Source organism: Chelon labrosus (assembly GCF_963514085.1).
Source record: "Chelon labrosus genome assembly, chromosome: 18".
Classification (NCBI taxonomy): Eukaryota; Metazoa; Chordata; class Actinopteri; order Mugiliformes; family Mugilidae; genus Chelon; species Chelon labrosus.
The window spans coordinates 8,538,292-8,553,674 of NC_140351.1; the positions used below are offsets into that span (position 1 = coordinate 8,538,292).

A 15,383-nucleotide genomic window follows, 5' to 3' on the forward strand; every position below is an offset into this window, starting at 1 on the left:
ACATTTTGAACATGAATTCATGCTGGATTATTTAGATTTTATCTTCAACACGTTTTCCAAGCCCTTCTCTATTTTATTAAATCTGGTTGTTCGTTTAGAATTCCTGGGTTGAATGTGTGAATTTAAAGTGGCTTTAAAAAAGTATACTTTATCAAAAAGGCTGTTTTGATTCAAATATGCGAATGAAATATACAGTAGTTTTTGTCTTTGTTTCCAGTCTAGGAGATGGGTGTCATGGCAGCTCTGTGTGTGAACATGGTGACAGTCAACATGTTACTGAGTGTCTTCTTTCTTTCAGGTCAGCTGTTTGTTCAGTCTCTTTTATTTGGAGACATTACTTGAATCATTTCTAGTCTGAAATATTTTCTACTGACATTGTTCAAAGGGTCTACATGTAACATGCTGCAGATGAACTGGAGTTTGTGTCTCATCAACTTTCTCTTCAGGCAGATTTTGATTCACATGATGTTCATCATTAGTCTGGTTTTACAGGTGTTTGGGCTCAATGTCAGAAGAATTCAGCCCTCTCCATTATTGCACCAAAGAAGATGGAAGCACTGAGTGGATCTTGTTTAATAATCCCATGTAACTATAGTGAGAACTCAGGAAAAGAGTTTAACAGCAGCAGAGAAACCTTTGGAGTGTGGATTAAAAATGACACGAGAATTGGACCAAATCCAAATAATGTAGTCTTCAACAGTAGTAAGTCAGTTAACATCTATCCAGTGAATGTTTGTGGAGACCTGAGTCAGAAAAACTGCACCACTCTGTTTTCTAATTTAAAGACAAGTCATTCAGACACATACTACTTCAGAATTGAGAACGGGCCGTACAGGTCAACAGCTGTTTGTGATCCTCTTCAAATAACAGTTAAAGGTAAGACAGGCTTGGTAATTGTTATTTTTATTCATTTAATTTTTTCAGATCATTTAAAATATAATGTGAAATCCATTTCAGCTTCAGTAAACCAATTCTGCAACCCTAAGCATCTCTGTAAAACATGTTATCTACATTACATAAAAGTGGAAAGAGTCAATAAAACAGTAAAAACTGAGCTGTACTAACAATAAAGTCAATTTTGTCACAACAATAGTTCAATTCAATAATATGTGTTTGATGTGAAACAGATTCTCCTTGGAGACCCAGTATTAAAATCTCAGGTGATATGAAAGAGAAGGAGTCTGTCACTATAACCTGCTCAGCTTTCACTCCCTGTCCACACTCCCCTCCTCAACTCACCTGGAATCTCCAACAAGACCCTCACAACAAAATAGAGGAAAACACAGATGGGACCTTTACAACTAAAATCCAGGAGACTATCACTCTGTCAGACACACATGATGGAAACAACATCAGCTGTTCTGTCAGATATCCTGTGAATGAAGGAAAATACATCAAGACAGCAGAGGCACAAGAGACTCTCAGTGTTTCATGTAAGACAACCAGAGTTTGTTGTTGGATCCTGTCAGCACATGATGATTCATGGGACGTCAGCTTGTGATGAATAAAATTAATCTCTGTCACATTTTCCTCAGATGCTCCTAAAGACACCTCAGCATCCATCAGTCCATCAGGTTTGGTGTCAGCAGGTAGCTGGGTGAACCTGACCTGCTCCAGCAGAGCCAAGCCTCCCGTCAGACGCTTCACCTGGTTCAAGAACAGCAAAGATGGACCCATGATCGTATCTGAAGGACACTTCTACAGCTTCAATGTGACTGATGGAGGAGTTTATTACTGTGTGGCCTCAAATCAACTTGGTAACCAGACGTCACCATGGATTCGTCTCAATGTTGAAGGTAAATATCATTCAGTATTTATTTTTCTGAATCCACTCAAACACAGTAATAGTTATATCTGGTTTCATTCTATCAATACGTCCACATTAAATCATGTCTTGTTTGAGGCTCCTCACACTGGGAACCAGTTCTTGGAGGAATCATTGGGATCATCGTACTCATCTGCTTGATCATCTTTGTTTGGTAAGTATCACATATTAAAGCAGCAAACATGACTCAGTTACTGTCGCTGACATTTTAGCTGCACATCCAAAAACATCTGTTTCCCATCAGTCTTAACATTTTACTGTCAAATATATTGACCCTAAAACACAGTATAGTTCATCGAACAGCCTCTGATGTTTTCCAGGTGGTTAAAGTCAAGGCATCAAACTCAACAACTGAGTTCGATGCCTCAAACATCAAACAAGCAGAGACGTGACCCGTCCTCTCTCTCAGTGCAGGACAGTGGACAGCAGCAGGACACGGTGTACACACAGGTCAACATCAACAAATCAGCAAAGATATTAACACAGACTGCTAACGACACAGATTATCTCTATGCTGAAGTGTATTTTGTTTGTGTGGGGACTCAAATTACATCTGTAGAGGATTCATAATAAATGTTCTAACATTCAATTTGCCTCAGTCACTTACAGATAAAAAGTATAAGAAATGCTAGTTTTTATAAGAGTTAAATGAAGAAATTCTGCAAGGAGAACAGAATCAGGTAGTTTCCTCCTGAGTTGATGTTGGTTATTCTTTGCACTGAGCTTTAAACTACACATGGAGATAAAATTCGTTAGTTCTGAATTCATATGTGTTCATAAGAAAACACAGAAACACAAAGACAGTTTATCTGGTGCACACCTGAGCACACAAACATCTGTTTTAGACTAATTCAAACATGGATTCTGTACACTGTCACTGAAACCAGAGTTTTTGTGATCTTCTGTGTACTAGTGTTGTTATTTGGTTGAAGTTATTCAGTTATGGGATCCACGTTCTTCGCTTTGCAGATGAGTTATACATGCTAGATCTTTGCAGTGGATCAAAGTCTTCATGTGTCTGTGAGATATTACAAACTAGATGTTTTCCAATATTAAATAGCTTGTTTATTTACTTGTTTTTTGTTTTAGTTAAAGTAATAAAATACTGGAGCCTGGACAAGAAAATGTGGCGATTTAGTCACAGTTTAGTGACGAAAAACTCAAAAGTTTCACATCTGCATCTTTTCTATTTCAGTTTTCAAAACCTTTATTTTTATGTGAGGACCTTACATGTGTGTTGTTGTGTTCCTCTTTGTTATTCAAATAAATCACATTGTAATGCCTTTTAATTGTTGCGTCATCCATTGTTTAATGATATGTGAGGGTGAATCATTCTTCTTATTGCAAAGTTTTGCAGTGTGCAATTCATCTCTGTCTTATCATCTTTAAGGTATTTTGTTGTATGAAGTATTTAGTATCAAGCAAGAACATAAAAACATTAAAAATAAAAATGTGTTGCTGTGTACTCCTAGAGAACTCTGTAAGGCCTCTGCAGTTTATCTCTGCTTGTACAGTAGAGCGCAGCCTGTTATGTGTTAACCACCATGTTAGTGTTCATCAAAACTGTATTTGCATTGTTGCAATACTGTGTATAGTTCCTGTGTAAAAGGCTCTAGCTGAGTGGATGTCACGTGATCCTATCAGTGCAACATGGCTGAGCTATTGCTGATAAATGAAGTGAATCCCCAAGAGACACAAGAGACTCTCAGTGTTTCATCTAAGACAACCAGAGTTTGTTGGTTATTTTAAGTTACTGCAAATAAAAAAAAGTGAATGAATCTTTGCTTGTGGATTCAAAGATGTTTATTCATTGCACTGTAATAAAAACTTTGGTGAACAACTTGAAAAAAATACTTTGTAATCTCAGTCGCATTTATTTGTCCAACATTTCACATATTGTGTGTAAACATCAGCTGGAATCATACATTTTAATCACATTACAAAAGTGTCTAAAACAATAATGCATAGTAATCCTCGGCCCCCCGATGGAAAACTGCTTCAGTGTCCTGAGTAGTTCAAGGACTTCTGATAGTAATTTGGAGCTCAATTTGAAGTAGACAACATTTCATGAGTCTCACTCAATAGTGTGTTTTAAAGAGATGGAGCTAAAATGCACACTTTTAAAAGCTTTTAATGGGTAAAAATTATCCAAATTTATCTGATCTTTTAAATCTTTGACTAAAAAGGTAGTTGGTCTTCATCCTGTAAACACTCACAGTCTGGACAATGTACTGATAAAAGTCTAAAAGGCACAACATGGTTGTTTCGGAGGCAGTTATATTAGCTTCTCTCTCAGAAATCTAACCTTCATGTTGAGATTCAAACCTCCCTCCTTCCAACCAACCAGCAGCTGACCTTCAAGTGTTGCAGCATTAGTGTGAAATACTGTCCAACAGGTAGGTGTGGCATTGTAGATTTCTTTCCTAACAGATTCCTCTTCATAAAAAAACAAAAAAAACAAAAGCAGGGCTCACCGAATGTGTTTTCATCCACACAGAAAAGTTTCTCCATGGATGTAAACCCAGTCAGTGGCTCTGATTACACCTTAAACTGAACCCTGTGACATCAGTGCCTCTCTCCCTGATTATGAATGAACTTCCTGGTAGGGTTTTATTGGTGCACTCTCTCCTCCAGAGCCTTCAGCTCAGCCTCCACCTGAGCTGGCAGGTCAGCTCCAACCTGCTGAGTGAAGTAGGCCCTCAGCTCCTTGGTCTCATTCTGCCAGAAAGGCTTGGGCACGTCGAAGAGGGCGCCCATATCCACCTTGTTGCCCAGACCTTTAGTGTCAATGGCGCCATCTGCTGGCAGCCAGCCGATCATGCTCTTCTTGGCCGCCTCGTCCTCCCTCTCTCTGCTGCAGCGCTTGAAGATCCACTCCAGCACGCGGGCGTTTTCACCGAAGCCGGGCCAGAGGAAGGCGCCAGACGCGGGGTCCTTTCTGAACCAGTTGACGTGGAAGATCTTGGGGAGGTGCGTGGGGGCCTTACGGCTCTGCATGCTCAGCCAGTGAGCGAGGTAGTCGCCGAAGTTGTAGCCAAAGAACGGACGCATGGCAAAGGGGTCGTGCATGATCACTTTGCCTGCAGGGAAAAATTAGACACTTTGTAAATCGGAGCAGCTTCCCTCTCAGTAGACCAACTCTGTTGTAGCATCTAAATATTAGTCATTACAATAACCCTAAATCAAACCGTTTTTCTGAACTGTGCTTCTTAGATTAACCTCAGAATATCATGTGAGTGAGTTTTTACCTTTATGCTCAGCAGCTGCTGTGGCCTCAGACCTCATAGCGGCTCCAACAAACACTCCGTGTTGCCAGTTGAAGGACTCGTAGACCAGAGGGACTCCTGACAACATCAACATTACAGCACGTTTACTGCACAGCTACTTTCTGTCGATATGAAATTCTTTTAAATGTGTTTAAGTGAAATAATTATGTGGCACGAGGCAGACTGCTTCCTTTGTATTTAGTCTCTGCGTCTACTAATACACAATTTCAGTACTTCGTCTTTCTACACCTTCACTCTTTTGTCACGTTTTAACTTTTATTTTACTTCTCTATCAGTCCCAATGTCGTTTTCTACTTTGGGAGAAAGGACTCTTCATTTATGTTGTACAACGGCAGCACCAACCTTCTGGCCTCCTGCCTCCAAAGATGATGGCATCAATGGGAACCCCCTCCTCGCTCTCCCACTTGGGGTCAATGATGGGACACTGGGCCGCGGGGGCACAGAAACGAGAGTTGGGATGGGCACAAGGTGTCGAGCTTCCTGTGTACAAAGAAGAAGGAAACAACTTTTTATGTCACACCGTGTCTGGTCTTTAGTCCAATTCTTTTAAACGTAGCGATGCTTTGGTGTACCACTAGGTGGTGCTGTTGAGCATCTCTAAAGCTTCACACACATCAGATGTTTTCTCTGTGTCCCGTGGTGCCGTGATTTGAATGAAAGTCACTTTAGTATCTTCAACTCCATTCGGTCCTACTCCACCTTTTAGAGGCATAATTACAGAACAATAACACCCACTGTTATAGTAAACCTAGCTTGAGTCCAGGTTGATGTTACCTTGCTTCCAGGGTTTTCCGTGCCAGTCTGTGAGCGTGACGCCAGAAGCAGGGGGATCAAGCCCCTCCCACCACACTCCTCCATCACTGGTCTCGCCTACATTGGTGAACACTGTGTTTTTGGCAATTGTAGCCATGGCGTAGGGGTTGGTCTTGTCCGAGGTGCCCGGCGCCACACCAAAGAACCCGTTCTCTGGGTTGATGGCCCTGAGTTTACCTACAAGACAGATGACGGATTTAATTTACTGTAGATGTCTACATGCAGGCGAGGAGGGGGTGAGTCGAAGGGAGCCCCTGTGTGTGAGCTTTTGCTCTCACCTTGACTGTCGAACTTCATCCACGCAATGTCGTCACCCACACACTCAACTTTCCAGCCTGGTAGAGAGGGCTTCATCATGGCCAAGTTAGTTTTACCGCAGGCACTGGGGAAGGCCGCTGCTACGTAGCGCTTCACCCCCTGAGGGTTGGTGATACCCAGAATCTGAGGAGAAGAAATGTGTTGCCATGTTTATGCATAAGTTCTTGATAGAAACAAACTTTAGACTAAGGTTGTGTTTTAGCAGGTTTTCAGCATTTTCCCCATTCTCACCAGCATGTGCTCAGCCAGCCATCCCTCGTCCTTCGCAATACGGGAGGCGATGCGGAGGGCGAAGCACTTCTTCCCAAGAAGAGAGTTTCCCCCGTAGCCGCTGCCGAAAGACATGATCTGCCTGATGTCCGGCAGGTGAGAAATCAGCACCTTTTCTGGGTTGCAGGGCCAGGAGTTGACCAGAGGAGCTAGAGGGGAGAAGCAGGGAGACAAGGAAGGTTAAAAAAAACAAAATACAAGTAATGCAAATAACAACTGTACCGCACAACTGAATCTGTACCTTTGAGAGGTAAAGGTCGCCCCAAAGTGTGTTGACAGCGGACAAACTCTAGTCCTTCAGACAGTTTATTCAGAACAGGAGTGCCCATCCGTGTCATGATCCCCATGCTGGCTACAACGTACGGCGAGTCCGTCACCTTCAAGAAAAATAAATTAGTATTTTATCACCCTGATCTACAACTTACAACCTTTCAGTGAGTAATAACCATAAAAATATTACTAGCCGCTCAATACTATACAGGATAAATCACTGCAATAAATTATCTTTCTGCCGATTATGAAGTGTCTATTTAGAGAAACAACAGTAGTTACCTGAACACCATATTTGGTTAGAGATGAACCCACGGGACCCATACTGAAGGGAATCACATACATGGTCCGACCTGGAGAGAGGGCGCACAAATCAATACATGGACGCAGGTTTATTTCTACACAACAGTAAATATTGTTTTAACATTGACAAGTGTTGAAAATGAAATCCGGACCTTGAACCATCAGTCACGTCGAGAGAAGTAGTGTTTTGACAAGATACACGTTTTGTTTGCAACACGCACAAGGACACGAGTGACGTAAACACTTGCTCCAGTTTCTCAACCACTGATCAACACGGTTAAAAAGTAGAGCTATTCACTGACAGTCGGTAGGTTTGGAGATATTCCTGGTGAACTGTCACAAACAAGTTGTTACGCTCATTGGTCAAGTATTTCATTTTCATCCAACAACAACAAACCTGCCATGCAGCCTGGGAAGCGTTCTCGTCTTGCCATCTGCCAGTCGGACTCGCTCATCCAGTTACCTAGCTGGCTCTTCGCCCCTCCAGCAGGGATGGGAATGGTGTCTCTCTGGCTCTTGGTAACTATTACAGTCTTACTTTCTACCCGAGCCACGTCCTTTGGGTCTGTACGCGCCAACCAACTGCAAAACGGAGAATTAAGACATAAGAATTACTCTGGAGAAGAAAGAAATACACATGTTCAGCGGCTTACTGTTGAGGTGTACGGCCAGGTCCTTACCAGTTGTCATATTTGGGAAGCTTCTTGACCATGCCTTCCCTCTCCAGACCTGCCAGGATGTTGGCCGTCTCCTCCGGCGTCCCTGTCACCACATGTACGCCGGTGGGCTTACACTCGTCCACCGCTCCCTTCACAAAATCAGCCACAGCTGGTGGCAGTGAGGGGATGGAGGCCAGGGAGCGGACCCCGACGCTTGCCCCAATGCCACTCTGCCTGAAAGAGGCCCAGGATTTAAACAATTTCAAAGTCACATGATGAAATAAACCAGTTCATAAACAACCGTCAAGAGTGAGTTCTAGTAGTTAATCAGTGAAGTAATAGTAGTGCATTTGTCACTAGAGAGGGGTTTATCAAACGGCAGGAGGCAGGAGGGGTGACTGTCCTGTGCAGAGGTGTTTTACAGAAGGCCCTGCTCTTTGAGGATTATCAATCGCTTAATGAAGCATTGCAAATAAAGGAGGCCCTACAGATTTTACCAGCTGTACTGAGCTGTAAAAGCCACAAATGAGAATGAAACCCCAAAAACACTTTCAATACCATTTTCAGAACCCACAGTGTCGTCTTGTGCATTTCACGCGACAGCAGTGACAATGACGAAGTGTTACTAGTGTAACCCGAGTGCCTCAAACTGGCCAGGGAGGGGCCTGCAGGGGGCCAGCCTATTGTTTGTTAAGAGCATGATATTCACAAACACAATAAACTGAGAGGGATGATGCTGTGTGTGCTGTTAAAACACAAGCTTGTGGGTGTCGGTGTGTGTCTCCTGTCTGTTCATAGCAGTGGCCAAACAATGGAACATACAAAGTATGTATGTGCTTTGTTTTCTGTCTGTCAGTGGCTACTGTGGATGAACCCTGGTGACCTTTTGGGGCGAAAAAATGTGATTTAATATTATTGAAATGGCTAATTTGACTGAGAATGCAATTTCCCTGGCTGTTAAATTCAAAGTGCAGGAACGTCATGCACACACACACACACACACTTTAACTAATGCATGCAGGTCCACACGTAAATCTGGTGTAAATGTACAAAGGGCATGAACAACAGGCATGTTGAGGTAGTTCACGGCGTTAGACAAGATAACACTGTGTGACAGTGTGAGGGGCAAAGAGCTGACAACAGTTTAATTCCAGCCTTCAGGGGTCAAACTCCCTTCAAACGGATTACCTGCTCCATGCAACTTCAACCATTTCTGCGAGAGAAATTAATCATCAACGCGGTCCAGTTTGTGCTGAAAATGCAACTTTGACAGAGTACAGTGAGAGACATGCCAGCAGCTGATTTGCGACCATTCATTTTGCAAACAGTTTGTAGCTCAGGCGGTAGGAAGCAAAAAATACTTTCTCAGCTGTGAGCCATTAATGCCTCAGATGATTGAGCAAGACATGGAAATGAAATGAAAGAAGAATGTATGAATAAGAGTTTTGGCATTTATTGGACAACAAGACTATAAATCTACTACCACGATGACAGCGCTGTGAGCAGGACGCTAACTTAGCTGCCATGCTAATATTTAGCATGTATAATCGTGATCTTAGTTCAGCATCTGAGCGCGTTTCTGAGTGATTTGTACTGTGACTAAACACAGGGGAGGCAAAGGGTGGAAATGTCTGGTCTGAGGCATTTAACGTTGGATTCAGCTTCTGCGAACGTGGTTGCCTTCCAACTCTTCAGTCCTCCGAAACCAAACAACTGAAGTAACTTTGTTTCCCGTGATTTTAGATGAACCGGTTAGCTCTACGGACACACGCACAGTAAATCAAATGCTTATGGTTTCCAAATATCCCCCACTACTAAACCACTAATTGCTGTAACTGCCAGGGTGGTGCTCATCATTATCGCCAGTGTGACATGCATTAGGAAAGAAGATGAGCCTGATTGAATTTCAGCGTGATTCTGAGTGTGTTAATTGTACAATTTCCTGCAAGGGGACGAGCAGCGTTGGCTGACCTGAGACATAAGATGAAGTTAAAAACAGCAGGGTGGGATGAGCAGCTTTATTTTTCCTCATTTGCATCAGAGAGGAGGTTTATCTTTTTAGGAATTCACAGCAGACTCTGGTGACCTTTGATCCTAATTCTCCTTGCAGCCATGCTTTTGTCTCCGGTTCCCATCCCCCAACCCCCATACCTGGCAGGGACAAGCATGCTCCTGACTTCAGCGTCGTAGCTTTCTAATTTTTAAGTTTAAACCAGAAAGCATGACCCCTGATATGGCAGCAATTCTGTCTCTGGCTTCCAGCTGAACAATTTTAACTCCAAACACACCTCAAAGTCAGCCAGCCAATCCTCACACACCAGAGGCAGACACGCCTACACTCCCGCTTCGACACCCTGGCAGATCCTGGTCGATAGCCTCCTTAGGGCAGAGTCTACTCTGAACTCCAGAGAACATGCACACGTGCTGCATTCATTAGCCTCCCTCATACTACGTTGAGTACACAGGAAAAACACACAGGGCAGGACAATCTCTCAGGCAGAAATACAAACAAAAAGCACAGGAACACGGGCCTCCCTTGTGTTTGCCGTGGCTCACTCTTTCACATGCATCCTTTAAAAAAATAAAAATATAAAAATAACAGCACACAAATAAAACCAGTGACAGCTCACTTCTGACTCCAGACTTCCAGAGTGATGCGGCCTTATCACAAAGCCTGGAGGGGGTAAACGTAGTAAAGATTACACACTACTCCGACGTGCTACGTGTACAAAGAAACGCATTTGCTGTGCCACCTGATGTGCCGTCTGTCTCACGGATCAAGTCTGACTAGTTCCTGGCTGCAGCTGGAAAAGTGGTGATTCCACAATAAGATTAAAGTGTAGTTCCTCCAAACAGCTTAAAATGTGAGTGAGTCCGCTACTGTAAATGCAAACAGGACGAATTATGTAACCGGTCTCACCTCAAAATGATTTATGTAGCCCACTCTCACTTGCCGGTTCATTGGGCGCAACAGTCCTGCACTAAACCCCCCTTCGTGAGTATTTTGATGCTCAGTTTACGCTGGAACAGTGTCAGAAAGGTGGCAACTGAACTGCATGATTTGCATTGAGGAGGATGTAGCTCGTGGTGCTGGTAAATTGGATTTTAGTCTGCATGAAGTGAACACCACAACCTCCACGAAGCCAAGATTTAGTGCAGGACTGTTTTCATGGAATGCAGTGACAGTTTCACCGGTGTACCTAATGAACTGGCCAGCGACTCAAATGAATGTAAGTTTGAGTTGCAATCCATAAAATAAATAAATAAATAAATAAATAAATGTTTCCCTTTCAGAATAAAAGTGGTAAAAGAAGATTTTCAAATCAAAAGTGTGTGCTCATAAAACTACAAAACAGTCTAAATTAAATGGCATTTAAACTGCAGCAGGAAGTAATGTTTTACTGTGAAGCATAAACACCCTATTAGCATTAGCTTTACTTAAAAGGATGCATTGATAAAAGTGTTTAATTTTATTTAAATTACAAAAAAATAAATAAAAAAAATACTCACCTTCGTATGACTCCAAATAAGAGGTTCGACATGTTCGGTGCAAAACTTAAAACGAGCTTATAAGAAATAAAAAAATAGTAAAAATAAAAAAATAAAATAAAAAAGTCACATATAAGTTAGTTGAGGAGGTAAATCGAGGAGCAGCGGCTACTGCTGGTTACGGCTCATATCTGTGCTCTGAGGGGACCTTGCACTGTGCAGCCACTAAAACCGGACGCCGTCCTCCGAGTGGAGACGTCCACGGCTCGTCCCGGCGTTAAGAGGCAGGAGGAGGTGCTTTAAAATTTAAATATCCCGTGTGTCACCTCTCCTTCGCAGCCTCTGCCCATGCCGTTTCCTCCCGGCAAATGAGCTCCAGGTCGAGAGGCAACTTTTCACAGTTTCTGCAGAAACCCAGCGTGGAGGAACAAACCGGAAGTGTGAACGCGGAAATAGATCCTCCTCACCGGCGAGGACTGGAGGCAAAAACACCCCTTTAACAAGAAAAAAATAAATAAATAAAAGATTCAAGTTTCAAAACTTAACTTAACTTGTTATATGAAGCTTATATCAGTGCTCAGTGGAAGACTACCAAGTTAAAAGTACTTTTCAGATAAGTTTTTTTCCGTAAATACCTAATCTTAAAAACATCTGCTGAACACAAACGATTTTTCCTCAAATATCGCGATGCTTGAAAAAAAGTTTAAATTAGTTTGTTCTTTTGTTTTTACGTATTAGTAATGTTCTGCGTTCACTGTGGACAAAGTAAATCGTTAAATAGTTGATTTAAATTGTTAATCTGAGTTAAATGCGTGAATTTAGAGTTGCACTTTAATCCTGACTGAGACTGAAGACAGAACCTCCACTTTAATGAGCAAAAACAAAATGTTTCCGGTTTCAAAACCACAGGAAAAGAGTAGCTATTAGTGTTCTGTGAAAAAAACTAAGAGGAGGAATAAAAACCTTTATTTGTCCTGCAATGGGGAAAAAAAATATTAAAATATTGCACAGACTGGTGACGAACTGGTGTTTTGAAGTTTTTACACCTTGTGGTGTATAATTTGCACATATATCAGGTGTGTTCATTGTGGAGCCTAACAGCAGCAGGAAGGAAAGAACTTCTGTATCTTTCCTTTACACATCAAAGGTAAAGCAATCTGTCATTGTCCAGCATGGATGACACTTTAGCCAGGACTCTCCTGTTACCCTCCCTCCCTCACTGAGCCCAAAGGGCAGCCCAGGACAGAGCTGGACTTCCTGATGATCTTATCTAGCTTCTTCCTCTCCCTCTCTGTGATGCCACTGTTCCAGCAGACCACTCCGTACAGGATGGCTGATGCCACTACAGAGTCATAGAAGGTCTTCAGCAGTGCCCCTTTCACTCCAAAAGACCTCAGCCTCCTCAGAAAGTAGAGCCTGCTCTGTCCCTTCCTGTAGAGTGCACCAGTGTGGGGAGTCCGGTCCAGTTTGGTGTTGAGGTGAACAGCCAGGTACTTATAAGAGTCCACTCGCTCCATGTCTACTAAGGTAAAAGTACATTTGAGATCAGTTTTTCCATCGCAATGCTATATAATCTCACTGGGAGCACCCTGTACATCTCAGACATTTAAGTACAACACAGAGTCATGTCATATGCAGAAGTTCTCAGATGATAATGCAACTGTGGGGTGTATCTGGGATGGATAAGAGCAGGGGTACAAGAATCTGGTGAACATGTTGGTCTCATGGTGCTGTATTTGGCTCAGTACAGCTAAAACCAAGGAGATGAGAGCGGATTTCTGGAGGTCCAGGCCTCACCTGCACTCTGTGACCATTAAGGTGTGTAGAGGTAGTTCAGGTCTATAAGCACCTGGGTCCACAGCTACTGGGTCTACTGCTGGGGAGGCGGGCTGTGTGGTAGGAGGAGAGCTGGAGACCCTGACATCAGTGGCAGATGGAAGAACCTTGAACAAAATTCGGACCATTATGAACAATGTCCACCACCCTCTACATGACATGGACAGGTTGAGGAGGGCGTTTGTCCCTCAGGCCATAAGACTATACAATGCCTCCCTGTGAGGAAACAGCTGGACTGTGATTTTATATATAGTTTATCTATCTATGTTGTCTGTTCTGCTATAAAGCTATGGCGTCAGGATGTACGGATCTATGTACTTTGTAATATAAAATTTCACAAAACACTGATTTGTGCTGTTTTACGATTTCGCCCTTAAACAGAAGTTAATTTCTTCCTTCAGCGTTCCTCTACACATCCTCTTGTCTTTTAAGTTGTTAGCAATTCAACAAAATAAAATTAGCGCTCCGAGAACGAACCTCTGTGCATCCCCATTTGCATCCACTTATCTGAAGTCAGATCACCATGGCAACAGGCTGTAAGCATGGTAGTCCAGGCGACCATCTCCTCACTCGCTTTAGCTTTTCTGTTTGTTTAATTATAATCTTTGCAGCAATTTAGGGTGAGAACAAGTCAAATTAGTTGGATGTTACAAGCTGTTTTCAGTGAATATTTTGACACGTCTGACGGTTTTTAAGATTAAAATTCAAAATACTTTCCCATACGTCTACATCTGCTGGTTATTATCTTGATTACTGACATAATAAGTGGCTTTTTAACACTGTATCGCAGAGTTTGTCTGAAGAACATACTTTAAAGATATAAAAAAGAAGTGAATTTGACGACTGATTGGCCTCCAGCTCTCGTGGAAATAGTAGTAAACAGCAATTTTAACGATCCAAAGGTTAAACGAGACACGAGGCGGCTTCGTCCCATCTTCCTCCTCCTAAAGAGAAGTCAACGTTTGCTTTTGCATTTTTGTACATCATGTTACACGGTGTTTGAGTGCTGGCTCAGATTTCCAACATTTCTCTCCTGCTGTGGTTTGGGGCTATAGCTGCAGGCTGAGGGTTTTTTTTTTTACAGTCGGCCTTCCAGGAGAATATTGTTGTGATTATCGCTTTTACAGCATTGATAAGGCTGCTGCACGACTTTCAGACATGACACAGGAGGAGACTTGAACTTTACGCTAACATTACTGTCCAATCTGCATCTGCTTTGTAAAGAATGAATTTCCTGTTAATGTTTCTCTCCCTGGCAACTTGGGGGGGAGGGGTTTTTACTCTCATAGCTGTGAGAGAGGGGAAGTAAAGGGGCAGGAGGGGGAGAGCTGAAGGGGAGAACATACTGTAGATAGCAGATAAAGAGTGATACAACATGTATGGTTAAACTTCAGCCCTCGTGTCTCATGTCCTCTGATAGCGCCTGCAGAGTCAGCAGCAGACCATAGAGGCTCCCATAGCACCGGGGGTAACGCACACACATTCACTGTGAATGAATGCATGCATGCTATACGCCCACAACGGCAGCCCAGGGTTATGAAAGGGAACATTCAGAAACACGGCGATGGGCAAAAACTGAAAAAACATTTAAAGCTGTGACCTGTTTGGTCATTTTAAATGAGTCGGATGCATTTTATCTTTACTGTACACATGCGTGAGTTGGTCTGTTGGTGCCTCGTCCTTCCAGGCTGCTTCATTTTTATGGGGCCCCCAAGAAAACTCTTGTAAAAACTGTATAAGAGTCTTTATCAAATCAAATCAAGCTTTATTGGCTTTTGTCATGCGTATAGCTGTAATGCTGACAGAATGAAACTGTGTTTCTCTCTGAGATTTGTGCAGACTTCAAATAGGCGACTTATCAGAATCTGTGACGTGTTTGATTAGTTTAATATGGTTTGGCTTGTGGATATCTAATGTGCCTGTTGATGTCTCATCCTTCGAAGTGTCTTCATTTTTATGGGGCCCCCTAGAAAACTTCTCTAACAGAGTCTTTATTAGAGAAAAAATAAATTTAAAAACCGCCCATAAAGTCCTTGTAATAGAGCAGGTTGTTTATATAAAAACACAAATGGTTGGGTGGTACTAGAATGGATGTTCTTCATTTCTGATGCATTACATTTTTTGGAAAACGTTCGTTAACATCAGTGTTGACTCATTAATACAGAATGAAACTGTGTTTCTCTCTGAGATTTGTGCAGACTTCAAATAGGCGACTTATCAGAATCTGTGACGTATTTGATTAGTTTAATATGGTTTGGCTTGTGGATATCTAATGTGCCTGTTGATGTCTCATCTTTCGAAGTGTCTTCATTT

General features: G+C 42.4%; 2 protein-coding genes across 4 annotated transcripts; one reads left to right on the plus strand and one right to left on the minus strand.

Moving 5' to 3' along the window:
- Nucleotides 1-492: 492 nt before the first annotated feature.
- Nucleotides 493-3,046, plus strand: LOC311503737 (myelin-associated glycoprotein-like; the record flags this gene model as incomplete). The annotated part of the gene is made up of 4 exons (XM_084566611.1): nucleotides 493-876; nucleotides 1,128-1,433; nucleotides 1,536-1,796; nucleotides 3,021-3,046. The coding sequence occupies exons 1-4, from the start codon at nucleotides 549-551 to the stop codon at nucleotides 3,044-3,046; spliced, it is 921 nt and encodes a 306-aa protein (XP_084422737.1). The 5' UTR covers nucleotides 493-548.
- A 520-nt stretch (nucleotides 3,047-3,566) lies between these two features.
- LOC311503454 (phosphoenolpyruvate carboxykinase [GTP], mitochondrial-like) lies at nucleotides 3,567-11,637 on the minus strand. 3 transcript variants are annotated; one of them, XM_084566176.1, is made up of 11 exons: nucleotides 11,256-11,637; nucleotides 7,767-7,979; nucleotides 7,484-7,668; nucleotides 7,066-7,136; nucleotides 6,755-6,890; nucleotides 6,475-6,662; nucleotides 6,204-6,366; nucleotides 5,887-6,102; nucleotides 5,455-5,592; nucleotides 5,074-5,169; nucleotides 3,567-4,905 (listed from the first exon to the last, which is right to left on the minus strand). In XM_084566176.1, the coding sequence occupies exons 1-11, from the start codon at nucleotides 11,285-11,287 to the stop codon at nucleotides 4,436-4,438; spliced, it is 1,908 nt and encodes a 635-aa protein (XP_084422302.1). In that variant the 5' UTR covers nucleotides 11,288-11,637; the 3' UTR covers nucleotides 3,567-4,435. The 3 variants fall into 3 exon arrangements, with proteins under 3 accessions (XP_084422302.1, XP_084422303.1, XP_084422304.1); XM_084566177.1 differs by lacking the exon at nucleotides 11,256-11,637 and adding an exon at nucleotides 8,934-11,215; XM_084566178.1 differs by lacking the exon at nucleotides 11,256-11,637 and adding an exon at nucleotides 10,376-11,214 and having other exon boundaries at nucleotides 3,569-4,905.
- Between the last annotated feature and the right edge of the window lie 3,746 nt (nucleotides 11,638-15,383).

Bases quoted from the DNA above. Each gene is read 5' to 3' on its own strand.
- LOC311503454 (XM_084566176.1), bottom strand. From the start codon at position 11,287: ATGTCGAACCTCTTATTTGGAGTCATACGAAG. The intron at 5,593-5,886 runs GTAACATCAACC...CTTTGTACACAG, and splicing joins CGGAAAACCCTGGAAGCAAG to GAAGCTCGACACCTTGTGCC. The intron at 5,170-5,454 runs GTTGGTGCTGCC...TGATGTTGTCAG, and splicing joins TGGAGGCAGGAGGCCAGAAG to GAGTCCCTCTGGTCTACGAG.